Source organism: Panthera leo, chromosome B1 (assembly GCF_018350215.1).
Source record: "Panthera leo isolate Ple1 chromosome B1, P.leo_Ple1_pat1.1, whole genome shotgun sequence".
In the NCBI taxonomy this organism is placed as follows: Eukaryota; Metazoa; Chordata; class Mammalia; order Carnivora; family Felidae; genus Panthera; species Panthera leo.
Window position 1 is genome coordinate 114,741,174 of NC_056682.1, and position 20,910 is coordinate 114,762,083.

A 20,910-nucleotide genomic window follows, 5' to 3' on the forward strand; every position below is an offset into this window, starting at 1 on the left:
GGGGAATTGAGGGGCCTTGTTTTTATGGGCTAGCAGCGAGATTTCACAGGGAAGCAAAAATAACCACTTCAGAGCTATGTCCTATTTTTAAGTGTCTTTAAAGCAAAAGTACCTGGCTTCCTACTTCCTGATTGCTCCTGTTTCAAAACAAGGAGACTGAAACCAGTGAACTAAGAGCTCCTTTGTGGTGCCACGGGGGAAACTGGACAGTGTGTTTACTTTAGAAGTCTAAAGCCCAAACTTCATAGACCCACATCTAAATTCAATTTCTAAAACTCTTGTGATTGGATTCCCAATAGGCAAAAGAAAAGGAAATGTAAAATTTGAGAACTCCTGAACAGAAGCAAACCTCAAAGAACGCCATTGACTATAGACCAATATAGTCATCACATTATGAGTAATAAGAGAAAAACACTTCCCAGTCTACTCCATTCCCCACCTGTTAAAAGCCTAAAATAACAAAAGCATGATGATGTGAATGTTATTCCTTTCCAAGCCTCTTGATTTATCATTCAGATACCACAGTACCAAGTTGCTTAAAATCAGGAACTGCACCTTACATTCATCAACTCTGAATCACCAACCACAGCATATCTGTAGTGTCCTCATATTTGCCCCTTTCATACACAGTTGCTCAACAAATGCTTACTTATTCAATAAGGTAGATCTTTGCATGGCTTCTTGTCATCAAATGCCTGGCTAGGAATGAATTTATCGGACAAAACTGAGGAAGACAATTTCAATTATATATTTACTCCCTTAAATACAAGCTTACGGCAAGTCCCCCCAAAATTATTAGACCTACTTACTTGTATCTCAGAAACAGCCACTGGGTGATCCATAATCCAACTAATATAATCCCATTTATTTCTGATACAGAAAATGCCCATTTTACCCGATCAATGTAATCAAAAAACTTGTCTGGTAGTGGAGGGCTGAGCTCCTTGGGAGGCACCCTTTCGTGCACAACTGTGATCATGACGGTTGTTAAGACAAGGTTGAAAAGAGCGTACACAAAGGCGATCCCTGTTTTCCACCACTCCAGGGGAAATTTGTTCCTTGATTCAGTGGGCATAGCAATTTGGATATAGTCCGGGTACTTTTTGGTGCCCTTTCGCAACCCATTGGATAAGCTCTTAGGTTTACTGTTGCCATTTTTGTTTTCTTCTTCAACAGGCTCGGCAGGTCTTGTGTAAGTATTTGCGGGATCATTGGTTTGATTTTCCATATGTTCCTCAAGTTTTGCTGTCTCTATAATATCCATGGTCCCCCAGTCTTCAGATCAAGAAGGAGATGGTAAAGTTCTTGTTCTTTGTGCAAACTTAACTTTTTCAAATCCCTCTATTTCCGAGATCAACATGGACTCTTATAACTGATTTTGTTTCCTAGCACAAAGTGAAGAAGGTGGCCATCTGATTACTGTTCCTTCCATGCAGCTACCTGCTGTACACTCACCACCTTCAAGAAAGGAAGCCAATTTTCTTTCTCCCAAAGGTGTTACTCACCCACCTGTAAAAAATAAAACAAAACTACGCTCAGAAACGGTGCGTGTCCAACTGTCAACCATCCAAAACAAAACAAAAGCATTATCAAAATAAGGAAGCAAATACCAAAGTCATTTGCTTTATAAATATATCATAAGAACATGGTGAAAGGTGTTAAGATGGAGTTTATTTGTAAAATACTGAGTTGTCTTATCTTGGAATTCTTGTCTCTTTCTGAGCTGATGTCGGTATTAATGGGAACATTTTAATAAATCCCTTTAAAATTTCTTTAAATAAAAGTCAGGACCCAACTTGGCAAATACTTCATCAGACACTATTACTTGTTGCTAACCATGAAGTCACAATATGTTAGAACCTCTCCAGAGACCACATCATTCTTTCCTAAGACTGTAGCTTTTCTGTGAACCTGGAAGAATAAAAAACTGATGAGGTGCTTACATGCATTGAATAATCGTTACTCTCTTCACTTGTCAAAGACTCAATTTTTTATTTCCTGGAGTCTTCTTAAACGACCACTTCTCAGAACAGATTCAAGAACCACATATTCAAGGTACTTAAGGTGGCATTGCCTCAGTTTATCCTTTTATATTTAGAGATGCACACCACACAGCAGGAACGCGGACAGCCTTCAAAATAATACAGTGAAAGACACACAAAGCCTTAGCTATGTTTTCATTCAGGGAACACATTCCACTTGTTACTCGAGAAAGATAAAAATCCTACAGCTGACATGGTAAATTAGTAAGGAACCACATTTTGAGGCGGCCGGCACAGTTTCTACCGCGCAACAGAAACTGACACCCTGGGGACCAGCTCCAGGCACTTACCACCGCGACACGGAGGAGGAAAGGGTGCCTTTGGCTGAGGCTCCGCAGGCTTCAAAGAGCAAAGACTTCTTCACAGCGCAGAGCCCCAGCACCGACTCTTTTATACTTGCTAGCAACACAGCCCCAGCTGTTCTCAATTTAGGAAAGCAGTATTTTAGTCGTGCTGCAGAACCCAGCCACCTGAAGAGGTTTTCGAACCTCGTAATTAGTCCCCACCCTGAGTACACTGCACAACTGCAGCGTAATTCTTCACATTTTAAAGGGCTCCCTTTCAGGGGAACTTTAGGAAAAAACAGGGAGGAGGAATAACTCAAAGCAGGACAGCTAAACCTTCACTTAATGAAAGAAAGAGGGAAAAAAGTTAAAATGGCACAGTCAATAAGTACAGGCAATATTTGTTGACAGTATGGATAGCAAATAGATCAACCACACGCCTTTATTGTGCACCCGAACACCTCAGCGCCGAGGGCGCGACGCAGAGGCAATTAAAAGGAGTTTATTAAAAAATATGCCTGGCCTGAGCATTCATCCAAAGAGCTTGCAGTCTGAGGAGACAGAGCTCAAGTGACAACAAAACTACTGGGGAAGACAGAAAGGTGTATTGTAAAAGGAAGGACAAGGTGACCACTAGATAAAAACGTAGTTTTAGTCGTATCTCTGCTCCCCTGACAAGCTGTGTCTACAGAGAGGCACTGTCCACTTCCAGGGAAGTGACGGCATAAGGTGACCTGGAGAGAAACGGATGGTCACTGGACGACGGACACAGGCTAAGAGGTCTCACTGAGAAGCAGACATCTCACCTTTCTATGGTCCCTGTGAAAAGCCCCAGGCACTAAAACATTAGAGCAGGATGAGAAAGGACCAGCAACCCTGTGTGGAAACTGGGATCGACAGAGATCCTTTGTAGAACCCTAGCACAATGTTGTGGGAAGAGTAAGTACAAATAGCAAAGAGAGGTCTTGTTAAAATATTTGCAAAACCAAACCTTTGACACCCTGGATTACCACTTCTAATGGAGGTGCCAAAACACTAACTCAGTCGTTGCCTGTCTCTTTTCACCACATCTAGGCTAATCCACTCATAGTCTCTTGCCAAACTCATCAAAATTCTCTCCAACTTTACTACTCCACATCTGCTCCTAGCCTGGTGTTCATATGTGAAAGAAGCTTGTGATTTTGAAACCCACGTCCACTAGCGGTCTTTATAAGGTAGCTATCCAGTTCTAGAACACAAAATGTAGAACAGAAGAAAATCCAATTAGTTACCTGTTTTATTTTTTTTTCTAAGAGGAAGCACTCAGCCACTCACCTCATGGGACAACTGTGAGGATGACTGAAATAATTAATCATAAAGAGCTTTGCACTACTGGGAGTAAGAGCACTTGGTGTGTGCAAAGCCCATTTATCGTCATTAGTAGCAGGATTGATATTTTCCTTGGGATTTCATTAAGAAGACTGAATATACAAAGCACATTCATCCTGTGTCAACCAATTTTGTGACACAATGTCACCGAGATGATGACTACAAACATATTCATTTCTATGGTGATCCTTTGCTACCAAGTAAGTATCTGGGAAAGTGACAAAACCACAATAGTTTCGATGGACAGCAATCCCATTGGTTCATTTGCTTACGGTACTATGCCAGAGCACAAGGCAGATGAAGCTTTCCAAGTCCTTACATTGCAAAATACCAGAAGTTAACCTAGAGAATATTTAAAAAAATTTTTTAAATGTTTTTATTTATTTTTGAGACAGAGAGAGACAGAGCATGAACGGGAGAGGGGCAGAGAGAGAGGGAGACACAGAATCCGAAGCAGGCTCCAGGCTCCAAGTTGTCAGCACAGAGCCCGGGAGCGGGGCTCGAACCCACGAACTGTGAGATCATGACCTGAGCCGAAGTCAGATGCTCAACCGACTGAGCCACCCAGGTGCCCCAGAAAAGTTAAAGACCTGTATAGACTAATCTTCCTTTTGAAGGAAAGTGCAAAACACTGAAACCTTTTACACTGATATTCTGTTAGGTTGTTTTTAGGACAAAGAATGATTTATTCCAGAAGTGCAAGTAAGGTTTCAAATTAGGAAATGATTGTAAGAAAACACAAACATATGTAAACAGAAAAGACAGATTATCTTGAGGGAAGTACAAAAGGCATTTGATACAAATCAACATCCACTTGGTTTCAGGGGGAAAAAGTATTCAATAAAGGGAATAGAATTATCTATTTAGAAACACATTCTTTCAATGCCGGTATCCTGTAATATGTGTTTCAGTATCTGGGGTTACTCCTCTTTTCATCCCTAAATAAACTTTAGAATCTTTGTCAAATTACAAGAACACATTACTACTACTACTACTACTACTACTACTACTACTACTACTACTACTATTTAGGGGGTGGGGGGAGAGCACAAGCAGGGGAGAAGGGGAGAAAGAATCCTAAGCAGGCTCCACAACCAGTGCAGAGCCTGATGCAGGTCTTGATCTCACAATCGTGAAATCATGACCTGAGCTGAAATCAAGAGTTGGACGCTTAACCGACTGAGTCACCCAGGTGCCCCAAGAAAACACATTATTAGCTTCTGTTTTATTTCTGTCACCTCTATTCCATAAAGGGTTTGATATGACCATATTCATACATTAGTTATTCCCCTTAATAATCTCAATAGGATTTGTCCGTGTAATTTGACAAAACAATTCCAAGATTCACACTGGTAGGTATTAGGTTATATATTACATAATACTAGGGTAATGACACTGAGTTATTCTATTTTGAGTTTATCCAAAGGAAGTAAGAATGTACACAAAATATTTCTACATTTTTTTAAAGTTTATTTATTTATTTAGAGAGAGTGTATGTGTGCATGCTCCAGCAGGGGAGGGGCAGAGAGAGAGGGAGAGCATCCCAAGCAAGTTCCACGCTGTCAGTGCAGAGCCCAACATGGGGTTGATCCCACAAACGATGAGATCATGACCTAAGCTGAAATCAAGAGTCAGACGCTTAACCAACTAAGCCACCCTGGAACCCCTAAATGTATGTTTTCAACAGTTGTTGATATGAGAAAATTGAAAATAATCTAGTATCCAAAAACAGGGGGTTAAATGAATTATGGTTATCTATCATAAAATACTATGTTTTGATGTAGTAACTATAAAGTGTGAGACAAGCATAGAAATATTACATAAGAAGGATGCAGTTACCCAATTAAAGACAAACTTAGATCTGAATAGGAGATGGAGAATCTCAGTAATTCATATCAGAGGTTATGGTTTTTAAAAACTGGGGAAGGGGCCATGTGACAGATACTCAAGGCTATCAGAAAAGGTATGGTTGTCAAACTCATGATGCACATATCTTCTCAACAGTCCTGACCTGAGGCTCACTGATGGCAGCCTGTAGTGGAGACTGAGTATAGACATGAGCTCTTGTCACAGGGCTTAGAAATGCACTGCTTACTAGATCCCTATGGCAGCCTGGTTGTGCATTTGTAGTAGTTAAGAAGATAAGACATATTAAATGTGTAAATGTAGTTTAAAAATTAAGGAAACTTATCGGAGTTTAAAAATGGGTTTTAATGTTTAAAAAGAGGTCATCTATTAAAGAAAGAAGTTAAACACTGACGGAAGGAAATGTGTTTTTAACATCTGCAAGTTGGAATTATGAATAAAAGAAAATTTATACATTCAGCTTAAAGTCTTAGGAAAAACTAGATCTTGAAACAATTTTAACGAATGGAAAATCAGTGGAAAGAAACACCTGATAAGTTTCTTAACAGACATAAAAGCTTTTCAGACTTAAAAACAAAACAACTCAGTTGACACCATAAAGCCATTAAAAAGTCAAATTGTAGAATAAAACAGCCACAAATAGTTCTCAGAAAATGCTACTTACCTAATTAATCCTCATAAAACCCTAGGAAATATTTTAAAGAAATTGAGGTAAAGTGAGATGCTCAAGGTCAGACAGGGAGAAAGAACAGAGCCCAGATTAGAACCAGGAATCTGACCTCAGGAGCCCGTATTCTTAATGGCACATCACCACCTCTGGTGCCATTACGTTAAGAGGTCAACAATATAGTCAGGAAAAGAAAAGTGACAACTATGAGTTTTTAACATTTTTTTAAAAGTCTACTTATTTTGGGGAAGAGAGGGAGGGGCAGAGAGAGAGAGAGAGGATCCAAAGTGGGCTCTGTGTTAATAGCGGAGAGCCCGATGTGGGCTTGAACCTTGAGATCATGACTTGAGCCAAAGTCAGACACTTAACCAACTGAGCCACCCAAGCTCAAGCTTATTATTTTTTTTTTAATTTTTAAAAAAAAATTTTTTTAAATGTTTATTTATTTTTGAGACAGAGAGAGACAGAGCATGAACAGGGGAGGGGCAGAGAGAGAGGAAGACACAGAATCTGAAACAGGATCCAGGCTCTGAGCTGTCAGCACAGAGCCTGACGCGGGGCTTGAACTCACGGACCGTGAGATCATGACCTGAGCCGAAGTCAGATGTGTAACCGATCAAGCCACCCAGGCGCCCCTTATTATTATTTTTTTTTTTAAATAGAGATACATAAATACTTAGGAAAGTCCTCTAGATAACATCAGAGGCATTTTTAAATCTCCGTTATTTTGCAAAAATTTGTATACACTTAGAGAAAATTTCAGTATATAATTCACCCCTCTTGTGAGAGGAAGAACAAAGGAGCCAATTAAGTATTTCCCATTACCCCTATCTACCATTTAACTATAGTTGTTACTAATAAACTACCATTTAAATTTATCATATATCACTTTATGTTAATAAGATCCATTTTAGCTAAGATATGCTGTACATATAAAGTTTTTTCAGAGATCAAAACACCTTACCTTTTCCTCTAATCTTAGAGCTCAGCTTGTATAAAACTCTTCCCACCTAAAATGGGCAAAAGTCCTACTATGCTTGCAGATAATGAAGGCATCTTATCAATCATGGGATTCTATTTCAGTAGCACTCATAAAATTTTCTGAATACTTTTACTAATGAGTTCTTGAGAACTGAAAAGAAGATCTATAACTTACCAATAAATTATCATGTATTTCTGTGAAATACTTTCTCAACAAAAGTTAACATGAAAAGAGTCCTTATCAGAGCTTTATAATAAGTTTTTATACTGCCACTGGGTCTATATAGGTATGATGATAGACTTAAAATTAGGGAAATGGGCAGGCTTTGTAGGGTGACAGCATGCTGGGAATGGATCTGGGAAAATATTATTTTTTAATTTATTGGTTTAAAAAGAAATTTTTTTTTAACATTTATTTATTTTTGAGACAGAGAGAGACAGAGCATGAATGGGGCAGGGTCAGAGAGAGGGAGACACAGAATCTGAAACAGGCTCTAGGCTCTGAGCTGTCAGCACAGAGCCCGGCGCGGGGGTTGAACTCACGGACTGCAAGATCATGACCTGAGCCAAAGTCGGACGCTTAACCGACTGAGCCACCCAGGCGCCCCAAGAATTTTTTAAATTTAAAAGATAAAACCGAACCTCTAAATTTTGGGAGAGATAGCTTGGGTAGAGGACAGATGTTTTGGCTTCTGGTACTGATTTACTATCCTTCATGAAGGCAGAATAGACATCAGATCAGTTGTTATAGAAGAAAGATCCAGGATACTGCAATGGTTGCTTGGGGCTGCTGGTGGGAATGGAGAGTGACTAGAAATGGGCTGCAAGTTTCTTTTGGGGGGATGTGAAGGTCTTAAAGTAGAAGGGATGATGGTTTCATCATTCTGTAAATTAAAAAAAATCATTTAATTGCACCCCTAAAACAAATGAGGTAGGTATGTATGTATTTATTTATTTACTTTTGAGAGAGAGAGAGAGGCAGACAGAGGGAGAGAATCCCATGAGGTGCAGAAAGAAAGGAAGAGATGGTGAGAAGTGGGGCTCGAGCTCATGAACTGTGAGATCATGACCTGAGCTGAAGCCAGATACTTAACTGAATGAGCCACCCAGGTGCCCCACAAATGAGTTTTTTACTCTGTGGGTAATAATGACCTCATGAAGCTTTTTAAAACAAAACAAAACAAAACAAAACAAAACAAAACAAAACAAAACAACCACAGACTGTCATGCTAAGTTCTTTCTAAGGAACCAGAAAACCAAGGACTATCCCACACTCATTATATTCCTGACTGACGTATCCCTGTCAAGGGTAGTACTTACCAACTGAGGACTTCTTTAGCAGTGATTCCACAATACACATTTCTAAGTTCTCTGCAGACAAGATCAAGAACCAACCAATGAAAATCAAACAGCTTGATAAAATCTGTGTAAACTGTGCTCCAAAAAAACCCTTGTAGCTAAATAATATAAAGTGACAAAAAAAAGATGGATTTTTCTCTAACAGAATTAATCAAAATTTACTGAGTTTATTAAAAGAATTTAAAAAAATGGTCCATTGTTTTTCTCACTAAAAAAAAAAAAAATTGGGGGGCGCCTGGGTGGCTCAACTGGTTGAGCATGCAACTTCGTCTCAGGTCATGATCTTGCGGTTCAGGATTTCAAGCCCCACATGGGGCTCTGTGCTGACGGCGTGGAGCCTTCCTGCTTCACATCCTCTGTCCCCCTCTCTCTCTGCCCTTGCCCCACTTGCATACTCTCAAAAATAAATAAAACATTAAAAAAATTGGTCACTTTAACTGGTGGGGTAGATAATTTAATACTTGTTGAAAGGAATACTTATTTACCCAGAGCAAATATTAGCTGTGTCAATTGGAAAACCGTAAACCGTGGCACTGGGAGCATTTCACAAGAAGGTATCATCTTCAGGCCATAGTGCAGCAGGAGAGGGGGAGCAGTGCGTGGCCTGTATTAACTGTTTCTGACTTACCTGTGACACAATAAAGTGCCTTCACTAAGATATAACTAGCAAAATGTTCCATTGGATGTTTCAAAATCTGGCTTCTATTTCCTAACTGCTATTCTTTTTATTGCCAATGGCTGCAAAATTCTGATGATCAGATCTGATTCCAGTGTATATTGAAAAGACAAAACTGTCACCCTGGGATTGAGAGACTGAAGTTCTCCAATAGGAGTTCTCCACTCAGAGAGCTGGAGTCACAGGGAAAGACAAGGTGACAGTCTGCGGTACAATGTGGAACGTGGGGTGAGGCGAATAAATGAGTGAGTGTGTAGATGGACAAGACAGACAGATTGACTGGGAACCTGAAGACAGAAGAAGGCGGTAAATCGAGGTCAAGGACTAGGGAGTATTTAAAATAATTCTTCAGTTTCCTTTAGGTATACTCTAAAGCAGACGTTCTCAGAGTTAAGGGGTAGAGTCAGGGACACATCATGCGCTTTGCCCAAAGGCTGGCTTATGCTTGCCCCAAACCCTTCTCCCCACCTCTATTCTGGATACATCTAGGAAAGCTTAGAGAATTTCAGGGGGGTAGGGATAGGGGGACTCCCCTGGTGGTTTCTTCTTTCTTTATCTGGTGTTTTCAGTGTTTGGTAGAATGAGGCTAGAATTTTCTACTTCCCACTCCTCTTTTCTGAACTCACTGCCAGCAAAGTATGATATGTCCATAGCCTCAGAGAATAAGCTGAGTTGAAGTCTTGCCTTTGTGTCAAAATGCTTACCTACTCTAGCGTATGAGCAAAAGAAAGCCCCTCTCGTTTAAACAGACGTTTGCACTCTTAATAATCTGAACTGTAATTATGTCAATTCACAAGATACAGGATAGACATTTGGTCACTAGAATCATTCCCCCTGTCCCCCACCCCCACACCAGCACTACCTGCTGCATGTTTAACCATCAAACAAAAGCAGCCAGCACTTATTTAGTATAAATACCCTGGAGGCTTTACCAGAAAGGTTAAATCTACAGCCTAACTAAACAACAGTGATAATCACCTGTTTCTACATTCCTATTCTTCCTTATATACCCCAAAGATTTATACACCTAGAAACCGATTCTCTTGGGTTTTAATACTTACTACTCTGCAACGGGAGCACAGAATACCTATTGAAATGAGGATGTTTTTGGAAACCACAAAAACTCCATTTAATAGTTTTAAAATATATTAAGTCTGCAATGAGAGCTTCTATTTCCTAAGAACAGTGGCTGGTCTAAACGAAAAGCAGAAGTTAGGGCCAACAATTTCACATAGTCTCCAGACCACACAACATGTTCTAAATATCAGAAGACCTCATTCTAAGTAAGTAAAGAGATCACAGTCAAGTCAACAGTGTATTTCCTCATCAACAAAATAAAAAATGTTCTTAGATTTGGAAGCATATTTTTGGAAAACCATGATAAAAAATGAGAAGGAAACAAAGAATAGTAATTTAATAATTCTCTACTTTAATGGAGCTTCTTTATTCCATGCCCTTCAGATTGCTTAGAAATACACCTATTGAGGGGTGCCTGGGTAGCTCAGTCAGTTAAGCATCCAGCTCTTGATTTTGACTCAGGTCATGATCTCACGGTTTCTCTGAGTTCAAGCCCCACATCCAGCTCTCTGCTGTCAGCACAGAGTCCGCTTTGAATCTCTCTATCCCCCTGTTTGCCCCCATCGCGCTCTGCTCTAAGAAACAAATAAACATTAAAAAAAAAAAAAAAGAAATACACCTATTGATTTCTCCCTCTACCCCACTGTGACCTCACTGTGGGGATACTTTATTCAATTTCATAGCCTATTTAAATGGGTATTTAAAAACAATATCTTGAAGCTTTCCTTGCTGTTTACTAGAATCTCACCACTTTGGGATTTGAGTGAAATCGCCTGTAAGCAAGAACGACAGGAAGGAGGTAAGTGATCTTGCTCTAGTGCAGAGGCAAAGGTGAGGCTTTAGGAGCGACATTTAACCAGGCACTTGCAGTCCGTACACAGTGTGGTAACAGAGGAGAGCTGATGCTGAAGAACAGGAAGCTTTCTCAATCCCCAGCACTGCTGGAGAAACGACACCCAGATATGCTCCGATACAACTTCCTCGTACAGGTCTAAAGTCTAGAATCAGACGTTTTGATAGGAATCTAAAATATAACAGTTATTGTATTTCTGCTCAGTGCTGTGCCAATAAGCAGGTTCAAGAGTTCAAGAAATAGCTTAATACAACTGGAGAGATTTTGGGGGGAGCACTTCCTGGTAGCAAGAATTAAACACCGAAAAATTAAGGAGCTGGACCTTCAGCAGGTTTGCCCCATCTGCTTGTTGCGATTTGGGTGTGGTGTTACATAGGCTTCGGGAGAGGGCAAAGGTGTGTGGGGAACACGAAGGCTAGGTATTTCTTTATGTTTTTAAGTCCTTGCTGCAATCCACCTGGGTTCCTCAAGGCAGAGCATGGTTTTCACTATAAGGCAAAGGAAACAGACCACAGAAGACCCAGAAAGGTCTGTATAAAGCCTCCGTTTCTCATTTTCTTATGCCAACCACAAAGCTGTTCTTTTGCATGACTGGCCGAACAAGCCACTGCTTTCAAATGGTATGAGACTATAAAAAGCAATACTTTCTCCAAAGCCATTAAGGTCACTATATTTGGCTTTAGTTTCTCTCAGAATTTAAACTGCTATGTTGTATTTAAATACATTATTTGTTTCTCAAAAGCACTTATTTGACCAATTTGCTTGTAATCTAGGATTTTGTTACTGCAAAAAACCTAATAATGATGATTTATGTTTCCTAATTTTAGGTCTCTGAAGAGGGAGCCAGATTTCAAACCCAACCTGACACAAGGATTTGTACACTTGGGGGAAAGGCAGCAAAAAAAAAAAAAAAAAAAAGTAACTTAAAAGATTAAAATCTTGAATCTAACAATGCCATTTTAACAATTTCAAGGAATGCAAGGGACTGTTATATTGGTATCTGAACTATATCTATAAAATGTTTACCTACTGAATTTTCACTTGTCCTAGTAAATTAAAGAAGAAACTATCACAAAGTGTTCATTTCTGTAATTGTTACCAGAAAGTTTGCATATTAAAAAATTTTTCATTTGAAGGAAATAAATCTGGTTTAAACACCATAATATTTGAACATTATTTTAGTAAATATTAGTGGCTAAGTATCTGAATACTCAAAATGACTGCCAACCGACATGGTGTGAGAGGGAAAATGAGGTTCTTCAGAACTAGGTCCCGATGCCCGATGTCTTCAGCGAGAGCAAGTGATCCAGGAACCTTCAGCTGCATCAAAATGTTTTGACACATTCCTCCCTCAAAACAGGGAGACAGCTTAGTCAAGACTTTTATTCTTTCCATTTGTGACCACGTGCACTGGTTCACAAGTTGCAAAGCAAAGTTTCTAATAAACAAATGTATCTTTTGTTGTCTACTGAAGGTACCCAGAATGGAGTGTGAGCCCCTCCCCACAAAGGGCAGGGACTGTGATAGAATAAGGAACACAAAGTAGATGATATACACCACTGATTATGTAAGGTCCTTAGCCAATTGCCCATTTCTTTTCAGCAAAAATCTAGAACAGGATACACAGGTCTTCTTTTGTATTTCTTCTATGTATACCATAACATGAGACATTTAGTTCCAACACACCTAAGCTATGCCTCCAGGAGACAATTAGAAAAAGAGGGAAGAGATTGGAATAGAAAAGGGATAGCAGAAAACGAGTAAGAGTTTTTACAATGAAACCTGAAAAGAGAAAGAGAATATGGAAAAGTATAGACATCAGGGCTGCACTTAAATGGCTCTTAGGGGCCCAGAGTAAGATTTATTCTGTGTAAGGGTGGTTTATAGCTTGGGGAGTGAGGAGAGGCACTGGAAGGGAGTGTCAATCCTTGTTATCAAAAGCAGGAAAGCCCTGAGTATTTGGATGGAAAACCAAACTGGCAGGGACTGGCGGGTAGGTGCTGCAACCCAGCAATACAGTGTTGGAAAGTCTGGGGACTACCTATACTGGAATATTACTACCATAGTAATTGTCAACATAACCACAATTAAAATTTATCATGTAAAAAAGGTCAGAGATTCACTTAGCAGAAATTGTTATTATACAGAAACTAGTAATTATAACATAAATATAAATAACTCCTATATAAATAATATATAAAATATTAATTATTCTTTAATCCAGGCTTCCACCTGGGGGTTTGGCCCTATACTTTCTTTGTACATTAAGTCAGCTGTTCATTCTTATATTCTGTATGTTAAAGCCAGGTGATTACAGGACCCTGATTGTGACAGTCCACTGTCAAATGTAGTGGGGAGAGCATAGAAGGAAGGGGGACAGAGAGTATTTTTTTGCTGGGCTATTCTCCGGGCGAGTGGAGAATGGGCAGGAAAGGAAACACAAGTAGGGGATAAAACTGCTAGGTCCTGTCTTATAGCCAGAACTCATTTCCTTAATTTCTATTTGGAGCTGATTTCCCCCACACCTCCTCTGACATATCCTGGGCAAAAGAGTTCCTGCATCTAATTATCTCCCAATCACTAGTAACAAAAACTTCCTACAGAATATCTCATTGACAGATTAACATACAAACTTCTACCCTATTGTCATCTGTGGATAAGAACACTGGAAAGTTACCTTCAAACAAAGTCCATTAAATTATAATTTAAACTGTAATTGGAAAGGAGCATAAAAATTGCAATGAATGTCTGGTAGGATCATAAATTGGTATAATTCTTTTGAAATTCTGTCTCTTTTTAAACATGTCAAGAGCTTTGTTTAAAAAATATTTTTAATGCTTATTTATTTTTCAGAGAGTGAGCAGGGGACGGGCAGAGAGAGAGGGACAGAGGATCCGAAGCGGGCTCTGTGCTGACAACAGAGAGCCTGATGTGGGGCTCGAATTCATGAACTGCGAGATCATGATCTGCGCTGAGGTCAGACGAACCAATTGAACCAACTGAACCACCCAGGTGTCACTTAAACATGTCAAGAGCTTTAATAATGCTTACACCTCTTGACATAGTAACCCTACTACTGAGAATGTATTTTAGAACAAGTCTTAATACAGAAAAAACATTATCCAAAAATATATTCAGTGAAACAAAAATCGAAATGTCTACAGGAGACATTTAGAAGCATCTGTGAAGTACAGTAAAACATATGTAATACATTAAATATGCATCTAAATGTCCACGGTAGACATTTTGAAGCATCCATGAGATACATTAAACTTACTGTTTAAAAAACAGTATACTATTTTCATAAAAGTGTAAATGTATGAATTTTTAAAAACCAAGTCAATAAATACACCAAAAGAATATCAGATGTTAATGCTGATGGTGAGATTTATCAATTATTTTTATTTTCCTTTGTACTTTATTTTCTCCAAATTTTCTACAATAAAAGTACTCACCCACATATCTAAACACAAAAATATTTTCAAATAGTTTATGAAGATTATGTTTACAATTCTAACGATCAGGAAATACAGTATGATTTCAGTAAAGATGTATGTTATATTTACATAGAAAAAACCTGAAGAAAATATACCAAATATTAATCCTGCTTGATGAATTTAAGATGATTTTAATTTTTTCCTTGTTCCGAGTTATATTTTCCACTTTCCACATTAATCATTCTTGTAATCAAGAAAAAGCTGATGGCTATTTTAACTATAACAGTATTGACAGAGTAAATAGGGAGAATGTGTTTGTTTTTAAAAAGGTATTTTGTTTTGTACAATTCCAAGTATGTAAAAAATGCATGTACAGAAAAATCAGAGCACAAGTACACTAAAATATTAAGAATGATTGTCCAAGTGGTAGGAGTAGGAGATTTTTCTGCTTCCTACATTTGTGTGCAGTCCACATTTAAAAACGTTTCATTACAAATGTAATATTTTATGTCTAAAAGTACCTGAAACCATGTATAGTTGTTGCTGTTGCTTTCAGGGAAGTACTTACCAATTGAAATCTTTTTATTTCATGTCTTCACTCCCTCAATAAAGTGCAATAAAAAATACATGTCTACAAAGTCGTGTGTGTGTGTGTGTGTGTGTGTGTGTGTGTATGTTTTTTAATTTGAGAAAGAGAGAGAGACAGACAGACAGACAGACAGAGGGAACTCAGGCTGGGGAGAGGGGAGAACGGAGAGAGAGAATCCCAAGCAGGCTCCTGGCTCAGTTCTCAGTGCTGAGCCCAACATGGGGCTGGATCCCACAACCCCAGGATCATGACCTGAGCTGAAATCAAGAGTCAGAGTCGGAGTCTCAACCTACCGAGCCACCCAGGCGCCCCACAAATGTTGTTTTTACACACACCTGCATCACTGCGGCTCCTTGGCAAAGCCTGGTAAACTAACAGCTAGTTGAATGGTACAGCCCTAACTTGATATACACACACAATTAAATTGGTGTTCAGTTAGTGTCAACTTTCAAAAAGAGACTTAATTGTACTGAAGCGTGATACCTTCTGCAGGGTTTATTTGCAACAAAGGAGGGAGAACTGCTTTATAAATTTCAATATAATGGATGTCACTCAATATTTCACAAAACAAAACCAGTCACTAATTCAGTTTAGTTTCCCCAGAATAAAACTAGCTGCCAAGTAGCAGAGAACGAGGCCAAACTGGATTTGATGGGGAAGTTGGTTCAGTCAAAAATGCAAATCCCCAAGCCCTCTTTTCAAATATTGGTAATTTTTGTGCACTGTGGATGCTTTAAGCTTATGCATTTTAAAAACCTTTCTCCTGATATTTGGTGGACTTTTGCTTCATTGTACTCATTATCAGTTAATAGTTTTTGTCCTCTGTTCTGTGACAAAACTTCAGAAATAACCTGAAATTGCCAAATGATCATTAAATAATGTTTTTCAAAACAGTAAGTATACCATATATAAAAGTTACTTTTAAAAATTCAAAGAATGATTGGAAACCTTAATTTAAAAGTTTACAAAAACCCATAAATCATACTGAGTAATAATCCCAAATACTACAAAATTCTAATTCTGTATCTTCTTTTTAAAAAAAAATTATATTAGTGCTTTTTTCCCTAATTCCAAAAGCTAGATATTACACTTTTTAGAATTACTTCTGGGAATTTATCTAAAGATACCAGCATAAGCATGAGAAGATTGTTTTCCAAATCTACTCAATAGAATTTTTGGGCAACAGATGCACTTTAAAACTCAGAACTTTGAATTTCAGAAAAACTTAAGTATAGGCTATATTAGGTCACACAGCTCACCCCTACCCCCTTGGCTGGATCGGGGAAACACTAGATACTCAAATATTAATATATCTGAACCAGACATATGAAAATATTCTCATTAAGTTGGGTAAATAAAGACTATAAAGAGCTTCTGGATAGTTCAAGAGTTGTGACACCAAGGGTTACTGAAGGGAGGAGGGAAGGCAAAGAGAATAGGAGAAGGGAAGGGGAGGAAGAGGGGAGGAGGGGAGGAGGAACAGATAGGTCAGGAGGGCCTTTAGTTTTTAGAAGTTTAGTTTTTGAAAATACAGATAAGTGATTCTGGACCTGTAAGACGGCAATCACACTGTCGATCAAGATAGGACTGGTTACATGATAAATAGGTTTTATTTGTACAATAAAATACTATCATACCATCATACAACGTTAGGTGAAGAAAGTAAGTTGTAAAATGTTTTCCATATATAGCATGTTTCTTTATTGTGGGGAAAAACTGTTCTGTGTGTGTAAATAAATCAACATGGCTACGAGACAGGTGATATTACATGGAGCATTTAAGTTTTACCATTTTGTATTGAAAAAATAAATAAGCAGCATGTTTTGATTTTATTGCCTAAAAAGACAACGATAATTACTCATTTGAGGGTATTTAGTGTTTATTATAGGAAATGCTGTAGGGATGCCACAGTTTTAAAAAAGTCACTTCCCCCACAAGCTTATACTCTGCTGTGTACAACAACAATATAAAGGTTAAAATTGGGGACGTCTGGGTGGCTCAGTCAGTTAAGGGTCCGACTTTGGCTCAGGTCATGATCTCACCATCTGTGGCTCTGAGCCTGGAGCCTGCTTCAGATTCTGTGCCTCCCTCTCTCTCTGCCCCTCCCCCACTGTGTGCGCTTGCTCACTCTCGCGCTCTTTCTCTCAAAAATGAATAAACATTAAAAAAAGATTAAAAATGTTACGAAAAAGTGTTCACTTCGGCAGCACATATACTAAAATTGTTATGATGAAAAACCAAGATGAGGCAAGAGAGTAACAGGAGGGTTATCCAAACTAGAATCTCTGGGCTTACGAGGTAACAGTCAATTTAAACATTTTACACGAATACTCTTAATCAGAAAAAAAAAAAAAATCAGTGTATCACCAAGTCAAAGGTGAATATCTATCATCCAGCCTGCTGAGATCCAATTAATATAAATAGCTCTAAGAAACCTGTGCAAATCAAACTTTTTAAAACTAAAAAGGGATTCCACTGGAAATGCTCCAATAATTACTCAATTATGGATTTTTGCCTTTGAGTTTTTCCCATTTCTAATAGACCAAAATAAAACATATGTGTTTAATATTCTAATTATATACATCACAATGGACTTTTATTTAATTGATCACCCCAGTGCTGTCTTCTAAGAAATGTTTAACCCACATGAGGCTTTTAAGAAAAGATTAAGGACACAATATTATAATCACAGGAAGAATAAAAACAATTATGCAGGAACAGAAAGGCTGAAGGTAGCAAATACCTAAAGAGGATTTAGAATCCAATTAGACTTACAATGCAGAAACTTTATCATTGAATCCTAATAGATAGGATAGAAACTACGGATATAGAAAACTTCAAAACCTGTACCCCAAGTCTAGTGACCAAACTCATGCAATACTCAAGGGTTAAACATGTAGTAACTGTTACTACACTCACTGATGAAAGCCTGGAAGGTAAGGCAAATACATGGGCAGTCAACACAGAAGGCGGAATTATTTCTGGCCTTCCGTTCTGTGCAGAATTTGGCTCTGAGTGCTAAGGAAGGTAGCAGCAGAGAAGCCCGGCTACTATTCTCAAGGGATTTTTTTGGTTAAGTATCTCCCCCCAGTCTTCCCAGACAGAAGTGACTTAAAAAGACCAAAGAGCAATAAAAACAACTTTTATAAATTAGATTACAGCCAGAAATAACATTTGAAGTTTAGTAAAACCATATACCAGATAGAAGTACAAGTGAAAAGAAAATTCAAATAATGAACTTAAAATGGGGGAAGAAGACTGGAGATGCGTGTGCGTGCGTGTGTGTGTGTGTGTGTGTGTGTGTGTAATAAATGTCACAGGAATTTTAAGTCTATGAAAACTGAAAACAAAGGTTTTAAAAAGTAAAAGTTTTTTTTTGTTTTGTTTTTTTTTTAATAAATAGCCTTTTAAAAATGCCAAGCCCCACCAGGTGTTGTAGGAATATTGTACTCCTGGAACTAATATTACACTGTATGTTAACTGACTGGAATTTAAATATTTAAAAAAAAATACAGAAAACAAAAATGCCAAGCTCCACAAATCAGGAGTGAATGGAAGATCAGTGAAGTAGTTATTCAGTTTAGCAGTAGTCTATCCTTGGGAGGAAACTATGGTCAGAATTCTTTTCTACAGAGTGAAGCAGATTTAGAAAAACACAGGATGATTCAAAGCACTGAACATGAACATGATGCCATGAGGTAGCCAGGAAACACTATAAACTCAATGTTCAATTAGCATCAGGAAGCTGAAAGATGTAATTCCATACATAATCTTATTTCTATTAAATCTAATTTTCATTGATAACCCTACATAAATAGAAGTATTTGGCTATAAATAATCACCTGAAATTGTTTTTTAAAATAAACTTTTGCTATCAACAAACATTTAAAAAACTGAAATAAAGTAGCAGGCTAGAAAAGAAGTTTTTTTTTTTTGTTTTCCAATTTGGGTTTTGTTTTGTTTCTGCTTCTAACATCTCCTGTAGCATAATCTGCAGCAATAATAGATTGGGAGCCCATTTCCAGAGCTTAGACCGAACAAGAGCAATAATTACATTCTGGTTCATATGGATCTATACTTTAGAGGCACATCTTAAGAATGTCAAAAAGGGGGGGTGCCTGGGTGGCTCAGTTGGTTAGGCGTCCGACTTCAGCTCAGGTCATGATCTCACAGTTCGTGAATTCCAGCCCCGCATCCAGCTCTATGCTGACAGCTCAGACCCTGGAGCCTGCTTCTGATTCTGGCCCCTTCCCTCACTGCCCCCGCCCTGCTCACGCTCTCTCTCTCAAAAATAAGTAAACATTAAAAAAAAAATTAAGAATGTCAAAAAGGATTATGGGTTGATGGGGAGCACTGAGAAGAAGAGAGTTCATTTGGGGGGTTTAAGTGTGGGATAAACAAAATCTTAGCTATCCTCTCAGCTTCTAACTCCCTCCTCTGCTCACTGACAATCACTCTAGGTCCTATCCATTTTAATCCTCCTCCCATCACCTTAACTCTGCTTTCTCCAGCTTAGTTCAGGTCAGGAACATCCTGACTTACACAGGGCAGGATATCAATAGCCACAACAAATTTTAAATGGATTAAATCCATCCACCAAAAAGATATGTAAAAAATTATTTTTCAAATGAAAAGAAAGCTGATATAGTGCTGGGAGCATCAGGCACCACTTGTATTTTGTACTATTAGAGTGAAAAGTGAAAACATTGAGAGAAGGGTTCCCTAAGAAGATATAAACTCAAGGGGCACCTGGGTGGCTCAGTCGGTTAAGTGTCTGACTTCAGCTCAGGTCATGGTCCTGTGGGTTTGTGAGTTCGAGGCCTGCTTCCAGCTCTGCGCTGACAGCTCAGAGCCTGGAGCCTGCTTCTGATTCTGTGTCTCCCTCTCTCTCTGCCCCTCCCCTGCTTGCACTCTCTTTCTTTCAAAAATAAATAAACATTAAAAAAAACTAAATGGAGACTCAGGGAAAGGGGACACTGGGCTCTGTAACCTCACTGGGCCAGGAGTACTGTACTTGACAATTCATTTCTGGGTCCAAAAATTGTAGCAGGAAAGGTTTTTGGAGGAAATGACATTGACACTCTGAGACCTGACACATGAGAGGCAGGTATGTAAGCAAGAGGGTAAGGGTGAAGAGGCTGCTAAAAAATCCCACTCTATGTAAAGGCCTGATAAGAGGGGATATTGCAAGTAAAGGGAACAGAAGTTAAGTAAATATTGCTGGGAGCACAGGATTTAGGGAAAGGGAAAAACTCATCCCAAGAACAGAGCCTGTAAAAGGAAGGCAGAGGCCAGATTACAAAGGTCCTTGTAAGCAATGTCAAATGTCAGGACACAACACCCTCTAAGAAGCAGTCTTGGACAAAAAACTGAGATAACTGAGGAAAGGTGACCTGACTGGGTATTTATTATTACGGAAATTATGTTAATTTTGTTTAGAAGGAACAATGGCAGTAAGGTGTTTGGTTTGTTCTAAAGAGACCCTTTATCTTAAAGAGGCATACTGAAATAGGTACAGATGGATGATGAGATATTGGGATTGCTTCAAAAAAATCCAGGGGTAGGGGGGATGATGAAAAAGATTTCCTGTGACAGTTGTTGTAGCTGATAAGGTTCACCACACGGTTGTCTCTACTTTCACTATAACTGCTTGAAATGGTCTATTGTTAAGTTTTTTTTTTTAAGTCAAAATAAGCAATGGATTTTGGCCA

At 38.6% G+C, this 20,910-nt stretch overlaps 1 protein-coding gene across 6 annotated transcripts in view; it reads right to left on the reverse strand.

Moving 5' to 3' along the window:
- SGMS2 (sphingomyelin synthase 2) overlaps positions 1–20,910 on the reverse strand; it is an 81,795-nt gene that overhangs the window by 15,355 nt on the left and 45,530 nt on the right. For 3 of the 6 annotated variants that reach the window (XM_042935740.1, XM_042935739.1, XM_042935738.1), the window contains exon 2: positions 810–1,509. In XM_042935740.1, coding sequence (XP_042791674.1) covers positions 810–1,264 — 455 coding nt within the window. In that variant the 5' untranslated portion in view covers positions 1,265–1,509. Of the gene's footprint in view, positions 1–809; positions 1,913–1,943; positions 2,028–20,910 lie in introns of those variants that run through there. The other 3 variants (XM_042935737.1, XM_042935736.1, XM_042935735.1) reach the window with 3 other exon arrangements.